Consider the following 17,338-nt stretch of genomic DNA (forward strand, 5'->3'; position numbering starts at 1 on the left):
ATTCCCTTCCGTGTCGTGGGAGTCGCGAGCGTGAAGACCCGGCTACGCGAAATCTCGTGGAGTTTGTGTGAGTTTCGGTGACGGCCGGCTTATACGTAGTTAGTACGATTTGCGAGGGTGATGTTAAGGCTCTAGAGGGTTCAATTTCAGAATTAATGTACAGCTATAACGTGAATGTGCATATATGTGTGGCCATGTAGATGTAATTCCATGACAAGCGTGTTTTATTGACTTGTGCGTTGTACTTTCCATGTGGTGACTCGTGGCATGTGTATAACAGGGATGAATAGTGTGAAGTCATAACTCGTGTTAGGGATGACAATGGTGGATAAAAACGTTTCATTTGACGGATGTATCACGCGTTAGTGATGAACGATGTGATGTAATTGATTAATTGTAGCACTTTATGTTCTGTGACAGACTTGTGTATCTCTCTTTCAATTGGTCAATTATATATCTTGATAGTAGCACGAAATACCTTTTTCTCACATTAATGAGGGATGGGATAAGCAATTCTAGTTTCGCGACCTAAACTCCTCCTCCCATCTCTATCCCACATCTCGTGTAAGTGCGGGGAAAAGCCCTCACCGTTGCCTGTACTCCACCCGCCTAGCCTTGTAAGGAAACTAATTTCGAAAAAAATGAAAAATCATTCGACGCCGTTACAACGTTATAAGCTCTAAAAGGCATTCTATTTAAGAATACTCTCAAAGACATATATTATTCTTACACAGTATCGACAAAACAAAATATTGATTGAAGTCGAATATCACGCGAAAATATTAAAATATCAAAAAGATGCAAAAAGTACTACGAAAAGTCATAAACATATTGCATTGGTACCGATTCAATCTTAAACCTTTCGATTAGACCAATTTAGTTATAAACTTTTTCACATTAGTACAAATTTAGTCTATCTGGTCAATTTAGACTGGAAATTGCTGATGTGGACTCTAGCTAGCATTTACGTTGATAATTTTCTAAATTTTTTTATTACTTTTATTGTTTTTTCTTTTATTTTTTCTTTTCATTCCTTTCTTTGTTTCTCCCCAACTGTGGGCCGGTGAAACAGTGAGGGTTGGGGCCCTCACCCAGATTCAGGCAAGGGTGCGGAGGCCCTCCCTCATGGCGAGCAAGGTTCGTGATGCCCTCGTCTGTGGCTGACGAGGGCGTGGGGGCCTTCGCCCATACCAAGCAAGGATCACCAGCCCAAAGTGTTGAAAAAGAAGAAGAAGAAGAAGAAGAAGAAAGCAATAAAAAAATAAAAAAATTTCAAAAATAATATTAAAAAATTGTAAATTTTATCAACATCAGCATCGGTCATGCCTTTCCATGTCAACAATTTCTAGCATAAATTGGTTGGATATAATGAATTGTTACCAATGTGAAAAGGTGTATGATTTTTTTTTTATCGGTAAAATGTTTAGGATTAAATTGGGTGAATAAAAAGGTTTAAAACTGAATTGATATAAATACAATAAAATTAGATTTTTCTTTTGTACTTTTCCGCAAAAAGGTAAAAAGATATAAACCCCCTTCTCATCCTACGCCTATGGCAAGGCAAAGAAGCTCGATTCCTTATCCCCACCCCGCGCCTTACGAGGAGGAGTTACCCTGTTCGAAGGGAGGCAAGCCGGCGGGGGCAATGGGGCCACACTTTGCTTCCACATCTCTTATGGTCAAGCATCTAATGCCCGTCACTCGACATCGACGCGACAAGCTATGCAATACCCATACTTTCGACATAATTCCTCTCGCGAACGGACCCGTTATCGAATCTCGAGATCGGATCGAAGTCTTTCCATCACTCGAAGCGTAGCATCGAAGGTCTTTAAAGGGCACGATGACAGGGTCGTTTCCAAGCTAAACACAATGCCTCGTCTCTATCTGAATATCTTTACATCTTAGCAGCGAAGAAATCTTCACACGTTGTATTTTATACGTTGAAAGAGGCCCTTTTTTCTTGCGGCCTTTGTTTTGCCACCATAGCTTTCGGAATCCGACGCAGGGAAAAGCCGAACGCAAAGCGATAGAATATGGTATTTGGGAAACTAAGTGGGACGAGAATCATCATCACCCGGAAAAGTTCCCTCTGTTAGAATAGGGTCTCCCCGACCATGCAAAGTAGATCGATCTATTCGCGCGAATAATGTTGAGTGGCCTGTGTCTTTGCGTTCCGTTCCATAAAGTAAAGAGGGCTCGATTAATTAATTTGATTAAACTCCTTTATTTTTTTTTCCGCAAATGACAACGTGACTTTCTACCATTCGTGATCTCATCCATGCATGCCGGCCGCCATGGGCGGCGCACGCAGCTTGTCTTTTCAAGGCGTGGTCAGGCCCGTTTGTTTCGCGAAAAGGATTTTTGGGTGTTTGGTTCGCTTACGAAAGTGAGCCAATTATAAAATATTTTTCCAGTCAATGAAAAATTCATACTTAAATTCGAAAAAAATGATTTTTTCTTTAAAAAATTAAAAATTATTATCCAAAATACAACTAAATATCTACATTTGGCTTGAAACTCTACACTTGGGTACGAAAATCACAATGCTATTTTTAGGGTTCTAGCATCAAGGATCAAGTCTCCGGTGCCCGAATCGGATCCATCGAGGCCGGGGCCGTGACACCGGTGCCCACGCCCGGGTTCTTGATGCCCGTGCTCGGGTTCATCGAGGTCGAGCTCGAGAACCCCGGTGCTTTGCCCTGAGCCCCTAGCGGTTGGCTCGAAGCCTCGGTGCTCATACTCGATGCTCGGGCACCCTGGCTCGAGTTCACAAAGGCCGAGTGTCGGATCTCGGTACTAGAGCTCGAATACCCAACACCCAAGATTATGTCCACAAAGGTCATGCTTGAGGCCCTGAAGCTTGAGCTCTGGTCCCTAACATTCGGGCCTAGGTCCACAAAGACCGTGCAAGGGTCCTCGGTGCTTGGGCTCACGTCTCTGGTGCCCGAGCCAAGGTTTATCAAGGCTAAGGCTTGGGTCCCTGGTACCCGTGCTCGGGTCCATCGAGGCCAAGCCCGGGACCTCGATGTCCGTGCTTGGGTCCGTCGAGGCCGGGGGCCGATACCCGATGATCGCACCTCGGTCCATTAAGTTAGGGGCCAAGACCCGAGTGCTCATACCCTAATCTCGGCACCTAGCGGATGGGGTCCATCAAGGCCAGACCAGGGACTTTGGTGCCCGTACTTGATTCCCCGATTGTCCATGCGCAAGTTACTAACGCTCGAATAGTATACCGAATAATGGAAAATATTTTTAGATTTCAACCAAATATCGAAAAATATTATCATTTTCCTGAAAAATGACTTTCTGGAAAGCATTTTTAAAAAATGTCGCATTTTTCGCGAAACAAATAAAGCTTTAGATTGTTATTGATTGCCCACCCGTCATTCAAAATCCGATACATCGCTTATTAAATCAATTTTGTAAATCGACTTTAGTAAGCTTACGCAAAAAATCAATTATATGCAAACCACCGGGTTTTCGTTTAATCTAGTTTGGAGAATCTTTAGGTGTCTTATTACTTGCTTACAGGGTCTCAATGGTACCCATATTCGCGCAACCTCCTTTCATTTATAATTAAGATTCTGGTTAGATTGTTTAACACGATATCACCGTAAGGTATTGCCCAAGATATCCTTTGCATGCGAGACTTCCACGTGTCATTCATTCCGTGTGTCATTCTCAATTCGGTTTGCACTTAAAATATTAATTTAAATAATTTTTTCGGGCTTCTAAAGGAATGCGTGGATACCGACAAAAAAAGAAAAGGGAATGCGTGGAGATCGATCTATATCTATATTTTTCTTAATTCAACGGCTTTTGGCCACGAAAAAGAAGGAGGCACTTCAATCCATGTCGCTTCGGTGACCACCATTGTGACCGCTTTACCAACTTTGCAGATTCCTTTTCGTGTGAGCCAGAAGGGAAGGAAAAGATTCATAATCAATGTGGTTCGACCGTGCATTTGCCTTTAGATTTCCACCTTTTTGGTAATGGAAGCCAGTGGCCTTGCCTATACGCATCACCCAATCGTCGCCAAAGGGGGTTCTCTTAGCTTTTGCGATTGCCAATCGCTGCCGTCTGGTCGCTATCTTTGTCCCCATTCTGTGCATGCAGTGACTCCCGATGCACGATCGTACATGGTGAACTTTGTCACTTTTGAACATGATTAGTTGTCTTTCAAACAAGAAGATTCTCATTAGTTGATGATCCTCGTTAAAAAAGTGGAATACCTTATAGCTGCGTTTGGTAGTTTAGAATTCGAGTCGAAATGAGATTACGAATTATCATAACTGATAGTTTGGTGACGTTTTCCGAACCAGATAAAATGTCAGATAAGAAATCCGGTACAACGGTGGGATAAAATCGGATTGGATAAAAATATTAAGAAATAACTTAACAAATTCTCCTCTATCTTGCTTCTCTCGTTGTCGTCATATGGTGTTTTGCCTCTCAAGCCCCCTTCTTCTTCTTCCTCTTGGGAGTGCTGTGATGACACATTAATATGTGGGCTGGAGTTTCTGATACCTAGTAGCTTTCACTCCTAAGTAGTTAAGGACTATGATTACCATTCACTTGGATCTTATATAAAACTCCTACATCTAAGCCTTCAGCTTAAGTTACATTTTGTTTGACTGAAAAAATCTTCCGTGAATTTTCCCAGTTTAGTTTGCTGAAAATGATCAGTCAACGGAAATCATTCGCGGTCAAAGAAAATATGTTCGGTTAAAATTAGGAAGACGAATTCCCTAGTCCAAAAGGAGGAAAATATTTTCTTAAAAAATGATTTCCCAAAACATCTTTCTTTATGGTGAAAATTTTCAAACTCTTAGGCTCCGTTGAATGGATGGACATATCCAAAAGGAATTGAGAGAGAGAGAGAGAGAGAGAGAGAGAGAGAGGAGGGTGATGGTAAATGGTGATGAACTGATGATGATGGTGATGCTGATGGGGGGTCGAAGAGGTGGAATGGGAACCAAGGTGGCCCCCAAGAGGAGACAGTCTCGAGTGTTTTATGATTCGAACGTATCGCATTTCATGCACGAAGCGATTCCCTCGGCTTTATTTTGATTCCTTCTGTCCTACCGACGATTTTGAGTCACTCATGCACCCCCTTTGACATTTCAAGATCCTTTATCCCAGTGCTCCTCCTTCACGCCAACCCTTTTTCCCATTCTTTTTTTCCCTTTCCTTCTTCTTTTGTTGACAAAAAATCAAGTATATCTAAACTTCATGAGTATCGTGACGAGCAGCGGATGTACATGAGTGATAATTTGCATGCAGAGTCGAAACATGTCTTTTTCACATCATTACCGACTCTGTTATTAAATTGAAAAAGCAGGTTAAGCCCGTTTTTTGGGGGGAACTTTCAATGTTGTGTATGCCTTTCGAGTTTTGCATATAGCTGATTCCCTTCGATTAGGGAGTGCAAAAAAAAAAAAAAACTCAAATTTATCGAAGTGGCACCAAGTCTTTTTTACGTATCTACGATTTTTTCTCTTTTTTGACGTAGATCATGTTGGGCCGCGTAAAAATTCCCAAAATTGCCAAATCCAAAATCAATCTCTCTCTTAAAAAAAAAAAAAGAAGAATATTGGCATTAGAATCAGATTCCCCAGTGGGAGATTACTAACATAAAGCCTCTAAAATAAAAGTGGGAATGATCATGGCACTGAAAGAAAGAAAAAAGGTAAGAACCAAGTATGGCACGAAAGAATATGCCGGAGAGAGAGAGAGAGAACCTTTCTGCATCCATCCATGGGTATTTTCCTTCAAGAGAAGCGTGTTGGGTCCTGAATTCGAATGGCTTGTCACTTCACCCACCGTTCAGGACAACAACAAGACAAACTGAATATCGACGATCAAACCATATCTTGGAGGGGGGATAGTGCCATTCTGATTGTTACTCTCGTATTATCTTCACGTACAAGGAGAGGAAAAAAAATTGAAAAATTGGATGATTAAATTCGGCTAAATACCACTCTAAAGAATCTCGATCCTTGGGATCATCTTAGGCGACTCGTGATGCTCTTGACAGAGCGAGTTGAATTCATGAATTTTTTTTTTGGTTGTCTGGCGGATTTGTGTTGGGCCTTTGCTTTCTCTCATTTGTTTTTCGGCGTGGAACTCGAACGAAAACAAGAGGCAAATAGATAGGCCTGGTGATGACGAACGGACAGGTCCGACTTTTCGGCCCATTTATGGCCTTGCTTATTCTCACGAAAGTGCAAAATAGGTAGCCATCTCTCTTGAGCATAAAGCAATGAGAGTCTCAAACCAATTAATGAAATGTTCGGTTTGAATCGAGATATATACAAGGATTATTCAAACTAAACTAGTACATGGATCCCGAAAGGGGACAAAAAAGTGCTAGATAATGTAAAATACGTCGATATCGGTCCCTGCAGGAGTGTCGATGGGACATGAAAATTATTAAATATTTTCTCGAAACATCATATCACTATTTCTAATGTACTTTGAAAGTTATGAAAAAAAAAATCAATTAGATGCGAAACATTAGGGCAACGCTCGTCATCACGTGGGTATAGTGTTTTCCTAATGCATGTGAATGAGATGATTTGCGTGCATGCACGGTAACTAGTCAAGATTGAAAATTTTGAATACCCAAGATTAAAAAAAAAACATATATTTAATAAGTCTTTGTTTCTCGTTATAAATAATCAAGTTGTCCTTTGGAAGTCTACGTTGGCAAATCGTGCATTGTCCATAAGTATTCGCGATATTTATCTCGTATTAGTTGGTGGTGGTATTTGTGTATACGTCGCTCCTTACTAGAGAAATGACAAATTTAAATTCCTTAAAGCAAGTCTCGTACCGACGTAAGTGCTAACTTGCACACGTAGTTGATGATCGGTTTATACATCTATACCGATTTTTTTTAAGAAGAGGTTCCCCTTTTCGTCCTCCAATCTACATTACCTCAAAATCGAAGTCATTACCATTTCAAACGAATCCATGGGTTATTTTCGCCATTTAACTCTTCAAAAAGAGGAAAATCACCACTAACGGCCCCATTCACTAATCTCCACTATCTCAAATGTAAGCTAGGTGGTCAATTGTTTGTCAAGCGAAAAAGCATTGCAATGGCGCGCGTTGGGTCCAGCGGAATCGAACGCCAGGCCCGGTATCTGTGCCAATTTCGATGGCGGGCCGTCGTCAATCCAGCAGGTAAACGGGCTCGTGCCGATTGAATTGCGCAGGGAAGAAGCTGCAGAAGAAGGAACAGCTGCCTCGTGCTCCGAGAGCGACATAAAGATGGCAAGGAGGAAGCTTTTGTTGCTGTTGAAACCATTCGACGTTTTCCCAGTCCGTCACTCCGACGCTTCTCGGATCATCAATTCACAAGTATAACCCAAGACCCTTCTCTCGTCTCTCTCTGTCTCAATGCGTTTTCTGAGGGTGGGTGGGGTAAATGGGTTTGCTTTGATGCTTGCGCTCGCGGTGTTTGATACAATGTCGCAGTAAGTTATTTCTCTAGCGTTTCTTGGATGGCTTAGTAAGAGCATCAGCATGTGGCTGTACACTGAGTGCTGTTTCGATGGTTTCTCAACTGACATTTGTCCTTCCCACGAAGACGTCGCAAATTCTGGACTATCTGGACAACCGGCGGAGAGTGCACAAGGATGCCATAAGGTTCTGTCAGAGTATACTGCAGCGAAAGCCTATCGATTGGGAACCCGTGTTGCGAAACGATCTGTCGCAGCCGATACGGAATGTGGATATCGTTGTTACGATCGGTGGCGATGGTACTCTGTTGCAGGCCAGTCATTTTATGGATGACTCGATTCCCGTTCTCGGGGTGAATTCTGACCCCACGCAAGCCAAGGAAGTCAGTTCAGCTGTTTTGTTGATGCTTGGCAATTTGATGATTTGTCTCGGCCGAGTTTCAGGAAGCTTTGTGTTTTCAGTGGTGCATTGTGTTCACTGTGTAGGTGGAAGACCTAAATGATGCATTTGATGCCACACGAAGCACGGGCTATCTTTGTGCAGCTAATGTCAATAATTTTGAACAAGTAAGCATGCGCAATTGCTTCGTTTATGTTGGTGGAATTAGAAGCTTTTCTGGTGCATTCCGTGTTTATGATTAGTGCATGTTGTGCATAAACGTGAATACTTTCATATTGGATCTCAGTGGTCGGCATAATTGCCGTGGTGTGAGCAAAGCAACCATTAATGAAGCCAGATTTATTGATGTTGAATTGACTGATGCGGTGGTTGGCGTAGTCATGGTGATTTAACCAATGCAAGTACTCATGACATCAAATTGCTTGATACTGAATGATTTTACATGCTTCATAAGCTCTTGTAGTATTTAGCATCAGAAAGTCACTCCAAGCTTGCTTAGCTCAATGCTTTTCTTTCGTGTCACGTGGATTCCTTCTCGGTATGGCATAGTTCCGAAGTATTTGTTACTTTGCATAACGCTCTTCAGTTCTCCCTCTTTAGCATGTTGCTGAAAATTTAGGCTAGAAATAGGGTATGATTATATTAAGTTTCTTTCAGATGATTGATGACATTCTGGAGGATAGATCGGTTCCTTCAAAATTGACGAGGATAGCAATCTGTGTGAACTCACGCTTGATGCCAAAGTATGCTCTTAATGATATTTTGGTTTCGCATCCATGTCCAGCGGCAGTTTCTCGTTTCTCATTCAGGTGAGAGGTTTAGAGGTAATGCGTAAACACTAGTTTTCAGTTGCCTGTTTTCTTGGTTGTTGCTCTAAACTCCTGAATGGTTCTTTCTGTTGGCAGAATTAAGAAAGATGACCAGCCCTGCTCCCTGTTAGTAAATTGCCGATCGAGTGGCCTCCGGGTTTCGACAGCTGCTGGATCAACAGCTGCTATGCTCTCAGCAGGTGGATTCCGAATGCCCATCTTGTGTCAGGATCTCCAATACATGGTAAGAGAGCCTATATCACCTGGCGCATCCTTAAGCCTGATGAATGGGGTGGTGAAGCCTGATCAGGTTATGGATGCGGCATGGTTTTGTCAAGAGGGGGTGATATATATCGACGGTTCCCATGTGCGTTATTCTATCAAACATGGGGATAACATAATGATATCTTCCAAGGCTCCAGTTTTGAGAGTGTATCTGCCTTCTCATGTATTGTCATAGAGAAATGTCTCTGGTCTCAGGAAAATTTTTTTAGAGAGGTTGCGAGGTTGCCTGCTAGGAACTATTGCAGTTGCATCTGGTAAAGCTATGTATGAAGAGCCAGGGCAAACCAAGCTTCAGCTGGCATTTTGAAATCATCGGTGAAAGCCTTTTAAGTATAAGTGAAATCAAGAAATATTCTGATTAGCTGCTAGAATTGTGTATATGGCTATTGTATGCCATTCTATTCTAGAAGTTCGTACAGGACCATTCTTTGCGGGGTGAACTATCTATACTTTGTATTGCGTTTGTTGATACAAACTCTAGGATTTGGGGCCATTACCTATCTGGTGTTCCCATCTGGAGCGAGTTATTATTACATGTAAAAGGCAAAACATTGGGTCATATAATTGGGTATGATGTCTCCTCCAAGTCTGTCGCCGACATCTGACGTCATCTAAGAATGTTGAAAATCATGTCCAGAGAAGTAAACGCCCGACCTTTTACTGTCAAGTGTCACTCTAGATGGTAACTTGGATACAAACAACTATAAGTTGCTCAAGGGACAGCTTGGAGGGACAAATATTGGATTTCAAAGGCACTGTGTAATTGGCCACGAGACATGTTGACCCTCTAGTTTGACTACCAGAGCAGCACACAACGAATATTTAACGAAAAAGCACCATGGAACCTTACGAGACAATCAATTCGTCCTTACAATACCTATAAGTTCACCAAGTTATTCCATTTTACGTTGCTCTGGTTGAAGAAACCGACTGAACGCCATAAAACCACAGATAAACCTGAGCTTCACACGCTGCTAGGGCTAACAGAAATGGGACTAAACTTCAGATTCCACAAACAATAACGAAATCCTTTCAGCTATTCCAGCTATACACAAGCCATTGTTTCCGACACCGTTCTATCTTTAGCATTTCACCAGTCACGATTGCCAATGAGCTGTTCTATCTTTAGCATTTCACCAGTCACGATTGCCAATGAGCTCTCAAAATCCCGACCTCACAGCGCTGCCTAGCTACTCCAAAAACGCTAATAGATGAAGTGCTCTTCCCCTCTCTTTACTTGTCAATGGCTGGCACTTCAACAACAACACTCAGTAATCTCATGTGAGTTCTCATTAACCCCTTTGCAATCCGATGATTAAGGTGCTTGCTTCTATAGACTATAACCTGCGTAAATATGAAGTAAATGCATAAGGTAGATGTAGTGATTCTCTCTTTTCCTAGTTCCTACCTCTTTCCATCTTTAAGAGTTTGTGGCTTACGTAAACATTTGAGTCCGATTGCGGGAGAGCTGAGGCCTCTTTATGGGGGAGAGTATGAGGTTCCTTAATGTCATTGAGGGGTTGGCAGTACCGGCTGCAAAAACAGGGTCGCCACCGACCCTTCTGCTGTTGGCGTCAACTGGAATGGTTCGGTGTTTTGCAGGTGAGCCCCCAGAGATGTCAAAAGGACCAGAGGTCGAACTATTCGGCCTTGCTGGCCATACATCCTCTCTTTGCCCTGGAGTTGCAGGAGGAAAGGTGGACCAATCTGCAACATATAAGTCAACTGGTTTTGGAAGTATTTAAGCAGTAAAGAATGAGTTGAGCATTAAAACAGCAAATGGCCAATTCTCGAGGTCATATCAGTCTAAAGAACTATAATCCAGCATTTGATCTCACACCTTTTTCCATGTTTGTATTAAGAAGCCATGTGATGTCGTGCATCATACTAAAGTACAAGGAATTACCTTTACGCATTTTGTCAGGAGTATTAATCATGTTAGCTGGGGCTGAAAACAAGTCAGGTTCGCTTCTTGGATAAAAATTGCTTGCAGGTTGGATTGCAGATCGTTTCATTGAGTCATACTCACTCCTTAGTCGATCATACATCTCATCTAGCTTTCTCTTTTGCCTATCATAAAAAGCGAGTTGTGTTAGTATGGAAACCCTGTCACAAATTCAGCTTCCCATTTGAATAAACTAGGTCCATCAAAGATTATTGAAAAATTTGGCCCCTGGAATATCATGACCTTGATTTCTCAGAGAACTTCTCTTGAAGCTCTTGCTTATCTTTGGAGAGGCTCTCAATCTCTTGTTCCATCATCTGACACCGCTTGGCCATTTTTTGATACGCAGCATGTACTTGCTCCAGTTTCTCCGTGAATTTCTCTTGCATGACTTCACATTTCTGCCGGCACTGAGCCACTATTCTGTTCATTTTAAATTGCATCTCCAGTTCCTTTTGTCCGACAAAGAACATCACACTACGGTATGCACTCTTCATGACTAGCGATTTTTAAGGAAGTTTCATGTAGATATAAATAGATAAAGAGGTAAAATATATGGGAAAACGGTCCACTCTCTATATTTTTCTTCAATTCTGAAAAGTGCAAGAGTTGAAGAATGAAGAGAAAGGATACGTATCTGCGGAGATACTCCGGCCATAGCCATCTGCAACGGTGAGAGTTCATTATCGCACGGCACCAATCTCAAACGTTACGATCATTACAAAGTAACGTGAGAAGCAGGAAAAAATTATGTTTTGTAAATAGTTACAATATGAGATACTTTGACTAATACTTGGATGAATTTACTCACATTGATCCATTCATCATTCGGATTTATATCCACAGGTTTCATGAGACTGAAAAAAAGCAAACAGAAGAAAGCTTAATAGATTGATAGCATGAACTAAAAGCATTGATTTGTCATCCGGAGCACCCATCTACCGTCAACATACAATCCTAAAAAGACGACGACATGCACATCGTCGAGCAACATGGCATTGTAATTCCACTGAGAAAAACATAAAAGCTATGAACATGTATGATTGGGTGACTTTTTATAGCTGATATAAAAGGAGAATACAGTTTCCTTCATTTTAAAGAGCCACAAAAGGTTCAAAGGTTCCTTTCAGGAGCAAGTTTACCTCTTAGAGAGCACTTGGTCGCAAATGGGACATGCTGCATCATTGTTTAGAATCTTGGCAGCATCTTCATTGCCTTTGACAAGGTTAAGGGAACTTTATTCTGATGCGGTAATTCACAGAAAGTTATCCAACAAGAGAGCAAATTGCTATTTGCAACAAGTAGTCTCCAAACAGCAAAACAACTACTGTACAATCAGGATACACAAAAGGTGACCACAGGTGGTGGAAACAGCTCGTCCTTCCAATTCTCGCCAGCACGCGTTGCATCTCATTTCAGCGGTCAGAAGATACCTTCAGCGACATGTTTCTATCTGGACTTTGTAACCAAACATCTGAGAAAAGGATTTGTGCAAGTTAATATCCTGAATCGAGAATTCCTCTGCACAAACCTTGACATTATACCTGGTAGTGACCATGCCTGCAGTAACCATGTGTATGCATACGAAACAGGTTATTTCAGATTCAGGGTTTCAACACTGTGAGGACAACTCGCGTTGTATAAAAAGAACACACCGAGGCATGTCTATCAGTTCAGATTTTGGTTTCTTTGACTGATACTATTGAATGTGTATTGAAGTAGACGGGAACGATTAGTTAATCAGAGAAGCTAAACACAATCACGACACACTAAGTTACCCCATATTTACTACGTCAAGGTTATTCAAATTTCAGAACTTCCAAAACATGCACAATTACACATCCTCTTTCCTATGATGGCCATAGGGCATCCTCCAATGAAAGGCAAGCATAGGTAAAAAGAGTATCGGCTATCGTGAGAGGGTGAATCTGTTCCATATAGCAAATTAAATCAGTTTATCTTCGAAGTCCACGATCCGCACTCATTTTCAGACACGGATTGAGCTTCGACAACATTCTAACTCCGGAAAGCGCCAAAATCAACCGAAATCAAGAGCTGAGAACAAGTAAAAGAGCGAAAACAAAAGGGAAGACGACCGACGCCTGATTTCACCTAATCAACAACAGCAAAACAGCAGATCCAGAACAAACATCAAATCCACCTTATTTCACACTCTACGTGGAAAACTCAGGCTAAACTCTACGTTCCCTCGAGCGTCGATCTTCGCCAAATTCACTCCAGAAACTAGCGATCCACCAGAATCGAATCAAACGCAGCACAGATTCCAGAACAACGGAAGGCTCGACAGGTCGAGAGAGCGAGAGCCGCGAACGAGAACCGAAGCTCGGGAAGCTCTCCCGCGAGGCAAGCTGAAGTCGAAGAAGAAGCCGAACCTGTTGCGAACGAGCTCGCCTGGAAACGCCGCGTCGATCGAGCCGGGCTGATCAGCAGACGGCGGCGATGCGAAAGCTGAACCAGGGGGGCGGATGATTCGCGAGGGAGCAGATGCGATCGAGAGGTCGGTGAAGGAACTCGAATTCGAAGAACACTTCTTCTCCTGCTGCTCCTGCTGCTGCGTGATGCCTTCTCTGCGAATGCCGCGCCGTGCGTATCTTGCCGAAATATGGCGGCAAAAAAAAGGATTCCTGAAGAGAGAGAGAGAGAGAGAGAGAATCACATTTTGCAATTCGGCCCCTGTTTTTTACACAACTAGGAAAATTGCCCCACCGTCTTTGTAATCGCAGGAGTTCCTTTTTCGCGTAATTTGTTCGGTCAGAAAAATTGGTCGTATTTTTTTTTAATTAAATTTAAATACACAGCCTATGTATAATGAAGGTGCTCTGAATAACAAATACACAGATTATGTACCCGTACGAAGCTCCTTTTCAAGACGGATAATTTTAATCGGAACAATTTAAACAATAAAATTCGGGACATCGAATTACGCTATGATAAGGGTATGATAGATGAAGTAGTTTCGGTAAAATTGTAAGATAAATTGAGATGTTATAATGGGACGGGATAAACTCTGCGGTGGTTGCAAAAGTTGCATGCTTGGTCTGCAATTCATTATTTATGTCACTTTGAATTTGTATTTCGCAAACTAGCCAAGTGTTCAGAAGGGGACGGCATGAAATGTTGTGAAGGTGGAAAGTACGAAGAGACTGAGAAACGATTAGCTTTCCGGCCGATGGGTACCGTTTGGTAGCTCCCGACGAACTTTGATCGACGGTCACGAAGCCAAACTTGCACGTGTAAGGAAAGTAGGCAGATTAGGCGACTCCATGCATGATTAACCAAGCGAATCCAGAAGAAGTAAATCACATACACGTGACAACATTTGGTGCTTATGAAAATGAACAGAAAAAACATATGATAAATAATGCAAACTATAAAAAACTACCTCGAAAAATATTATTAGATAAGCATTATAGCAATGGGTGCAAACTTCAGAGCAACATCGCGACATTCTGAAGATGACATACGGCCATTCATTGTTAAAATTTTCTGACTCCAATTTTATGCACAAACTTTGCTGTGTCATGTTATACTCTTCTACCTCCATTGACGAGGGTGGTTTAGAGCAATTGATTCCAAGTATCAGGCACACCAGCAAGACACCAATGGCTGCAATCGTTCCCTTTATTGCCTTCGGACCCAAAGGCGGATGGGGTGTCCATCTTTCCTAAGCTGCGATAGCTTCGTTATGTCCAGAAGAGTAAGAGTCACCTCCGTTGCCATCCTCGCTCACGACCGCTGCTGCCGGTGTTGGACCCGCTAGGTACTCGGACCCCAAAATGGGCTCGATTTGCCCGTCACAGGTGGTCCCGAACTCATTTCACTCATTGCCGCTTAACTATTACCAAGAACAATTTCAGATAATTAGCAGGGGGACGATTTTGGTGGTCGATCGCTTGTGAATTATCTCATGAATAAGAGGCTAGCTGATTAAAATGACTTACTTGTAATGAGTGGGAGAGATGCCTTGGAAAATCACTGTGGTCGTGGTAGGATCGATGTTAGAATCCACCCACATGGACCATATCGTGAGTCCCTCCTTGAAAGCAACCATACGGTCCATGTCTTTCCGTACGGTCTCTCCTTGCTGAACATAGTCCCATCTGAAATAAATTTAGTACGACATTGTTTTCAAGATCTATACGTTACCCCATTACCGTATTTCTTAAGAAATAATCTGGCGGATCTATATAGTTGCCTTTATAAGTACATACGGTTGTTGTCTGCCTGTGTGCACCCACCAGTGCCAAGTGTTGAAGATGAGCATGTCGTATCCTTTCCACTCATCGCCATTGACGATTGAATCAAGCTTCAAAAACTCTCCCGATCTCCTCTTTCACTAGGTCGACCAGAAACGAATTTCGAGATAATCCCACAGAAACGCCATAGTCCTGCAAAACACTCAAAACTTAAAGAAGATGAGGACAACCGATAGATTTTCAAGTACGTTTAATCTCGACGGAACGCCGTGTACTGGCTAATCATTAGATTTCTCGGAACATGTTAACAAATACACGAACAGATTGTCCAAGCCATCGACATCTCTTCATTGGGATTAGTCCCTTCTCATTACACAGAGCATTGCATAAGATTCCATAGACATACAAAAACCTAATGAAACCATTTCCCTCCGTAACTATTGCTATGAGTTAGTATGAACATATAGGAACAAGGCCTTACATGTACGTAAAAGGTGGAAACATTTCCTGTTCGAGTGAGATTGTAGTTGGAGCCCGGAAGCGAAGCATGCAACATGCAAGTGAGGGACTGCCACTGATTGAAGCTCCAAGAGTCCCCCACGAATAGTATCTTCTTCCCTCTCATTCTTCCCACGAAATCCTCTCCACTGAATCTGCACCATCATTTCATTCAATGAACGCCAAGTATTTCACCTCCGTATGGCTAAGTGGTGCGAAAGAGAGTATTTTATGCTGAAGATTCCACTGTTTTCGTCCTCTGACTAGCCCAATCACCTGTTACCCGATTAGTATTCTAATGTCAATTGCGAAAAATTGTTTTTGGGCGACATTTGAAAACTTTTCTGACTTATCAATGCCACTGAGACACTTCACACGAAAGAGATTTTTCCTTTCTGTTAAAAGCTACCCTATGTTCCGGAGAAACTTCTCTAAGGGTAACTACGTGTATAACGACGACAAGTGAATAATGGGTTTTAACCTGTCCTTGTTTTGTCTCTTGCTTCAAATTTCTGCCGACAGTAGTCATGTGCTCTAAATAGTCACGAAAAGAAGCAAACCAAGGGTGGCTGAGATCGAAATGATGTGCAGTGTGAGAGTACGACGATTACTAGAAGAGAAGTTCTATCCATGCATGTCTATTCTACCTTGGCAATTCGCAGGCACTTGGCTTCCATTGGTATCTAAGGTAGAGATGATCTGGACGTCTGTTCTTCTGGCAGTCGAACTCCATGTCAATGAACGGACATGTCGCGGTGTCGTAAAGAGGGCGATAACTATCATTGTAAACCCAACTTCCTTGGAAGACGTCGCAACTGCTCACTTCTTGCGGTGCGACTTTGGCATCAATCGCTCTGTTAAGGCAGGAAACAAGGACGAGAGCAATAGAAAATGATGATACAATGCTAGGAGAGCCAAGCCCCATTGTCTTTTCAGAGAGAGAGACAGATGAAGTTTGATGACTGGGGGTGATTGAGATGGTTTCTAAAAAGCTATTGCTGCATGTATGTGCGTGTGTTGTGGTGCGGTTGGATTCGCTTCAAGGCAAAGGCAAGTTAAGCAGCAGACTCTGTCACCATCTCTTAGCTAGTGGTGGTGGGGTGTGTGTGTGTGTGTTAGTTTTGCATGGACCCCTTTTGTACAGTTTTGACGTAAAAGGACGGTTTGTCATCATTATCTTGGTTGCATTTAGCTCCTTATTTGTCTGGCTGAACTACATGATGCATCAAAGGAAAGCATTGCTCTTTTATACGCACTGCAATCTGTGATGAGATTGACTGAAGGTTTTTGTGAACAGTAATTTACTTGCGAATCGACAATTTCCCTAATCTAGTAGTTAATAATAATAATAATGCGGAAGACAGATTTGATGAATTTCTTATATAATTGGATGTCTATTGAAGAAGAATATATAAACATGCTTTATTATATGACTATCTAAGGTAATATATATTAATTAAGATATGTATAATTAAATGGAGATATATGCGTAATCTTGAGAGATATATAGAATCAAGAGAATTATCAAATTATTTCTAACCAAGGAAATAATCCTAGAGAAATTCCTAGTTATCTCTAACAAGAGCTACCCTCGCTCATGGCTGGCGATCGAGGCCAAGTGACCGGCAGAGGCTCGACGACGGCCGGTGGAGGGAAATAAAAAAATGAAAAGGGAAAGAAAAGAAAAGAAAATGAAAGAAAGACAAAAAGGAAAA

At 42.1% G+C, this 17,338-nt stretch overlaps 2 protein-coding genes and 1 pseudogene across 6 annotated transcripts; 1 reads left to right on the forward strand and 2 right to left on the reverse strand.

Moving 5' to 3' along the window:
• Positions 1-7,032: 7,032 nt before the first annotated feature.
• LOC115668208 (NADH kinase-like) lies at positions 7,033-9,459 on the forward strand. The gene is made up of 5 exons (XM_030589695.2): positions 7,033-7,368; positions 7,598-7,852; positions 7,956-8,036; positions 8,527-8,678; positions 8,775-9,459. Exons 1-5 carry the CDS (start codon positions 7,279-7,281, stop codon positions 9,136-9,138), a joined length of 942 nt encoding a protein of 313 aa, XP_030445555.1. The 5' UTR covers positions 7,033-7,278; the 3' UTR covers positions 9,139-9,459.
• Positions 9,460-10,082: 623 nt separating this feature from the next.
• On the reverse strand, positions 10,083-13,556 carry LOC115668218 (E3 ubiquitin-protein ligase CCNB1IP1 homolog). 5 transcript variants are annotated; one of them, XM_030589731.2, is made up of 9 exons: positions 13,302-13,553; positions 12,253-12,382; positions 12,051-12,123; positions 11,720-11,765; positions 11,542-11,572; positions 11,152-11,407; positions 10,870-11,033; positions 10,403-10,640; positions 10,083-10,307 (listed from the first exon to the last, which is right to left on the reverse strand). In XM_030589731.2, exons 2-9 carry the CDS (start codon positions 12,320-12,322, stop codon positions 10,301-10,303), a joined length of 885 nt encoding a protein of 294 aa, XP_030445591.1. In that variant the 5' UTR covers positions 12,323-12,382; positions 13,302-13,553; the 3' UTR covers positions 10,083-10,300. The 5 variants fall into 5 exon arrangements, with proteins under 5 accessions (XP_030445591.1, XP_030445569.1, XP_030445573.1 ...); XM_030589709.2 differs by having other exon boundaries at positions 10,403-10,670; positions 13,302-13,551; XM_030589713.2 differs by lacking the exon at positions 13,302-13,553 and adding an exon at positions 13,021-13,039 and having other exon boundaries at positions 10,403-10,670.
• Positions 13,557-14,310: 754 nt separating this feature from the next.
• On the reverse strand, positions 14,311-16,635 carry LOC115663344 (protein trichome birefringence-like 42; annotated as a pseudogene).
• Between the last annotated feature and the right edge of the window lie 703 nt (positions 16,636-17,338).

This window comes from Syzygium oleosum, unplaced genomic scaffold (assembly GCF_021117445.2).
Source record: "Syzygium oleosum isolate NSW1041296 unplaced genomic scaffold, Sole_v2.1 Sole_v2.05, whole genome shotgun sequence".
NCBI lineage: Eukaryota > Viridiplantae > Streptophyta > Magnoliopsida > Myrtales > Myrtaceae > Syzygium > Syzygium oleosum.

Excerpts from the sequence above, each read along its gene's own strand:
- LOC115668208 (XM_030589695.2), top strand. The coding sequence starts at position 7,279 with ATGGCAAGGAGGAAGCTTTTGTTGCTGTTGAAACCATTCGACGTTTTC. Across the intron at positions 7,369-7,597 it reads CTCGGATCATCAATTCACAA|ACGTCGCAAATTCTGGACTA; the intron begins GTATAACCCAAG and ends CTTCCCACGAAG. Across the intron at positions 8,679-8,774 it reads GTTTCTCGTTTCTCATTCAG|AATTAAGAAAGATGACCAGC; the intron begins GTGAGAGGTTTA and ends TTCTGTTGGCAG.
- LOC115668218 (XM_030589709.2), bottom strand. The coding sequence starts at position 12,322 with ATGAGATGCAACGCGTGCTGGCGAGAATTGGAAGGACGAGCTGTTTCC. Across the intron at positions 11,573-11,719 it reads CGAATGATGAATGGATCAAT|ATGGCTATGGCCGGAGTATC; the intron begins GTGAGTAAATTC and ends TCACCGTTGCAG. Across the intron at positions 11,408-11,541 it reads CGGAGTATCTCCGCAGATAC|TCATGAAGAGTGCATACCGT; the intron begins GTATCCTTTCTC and ends AAAAATCGCTAG.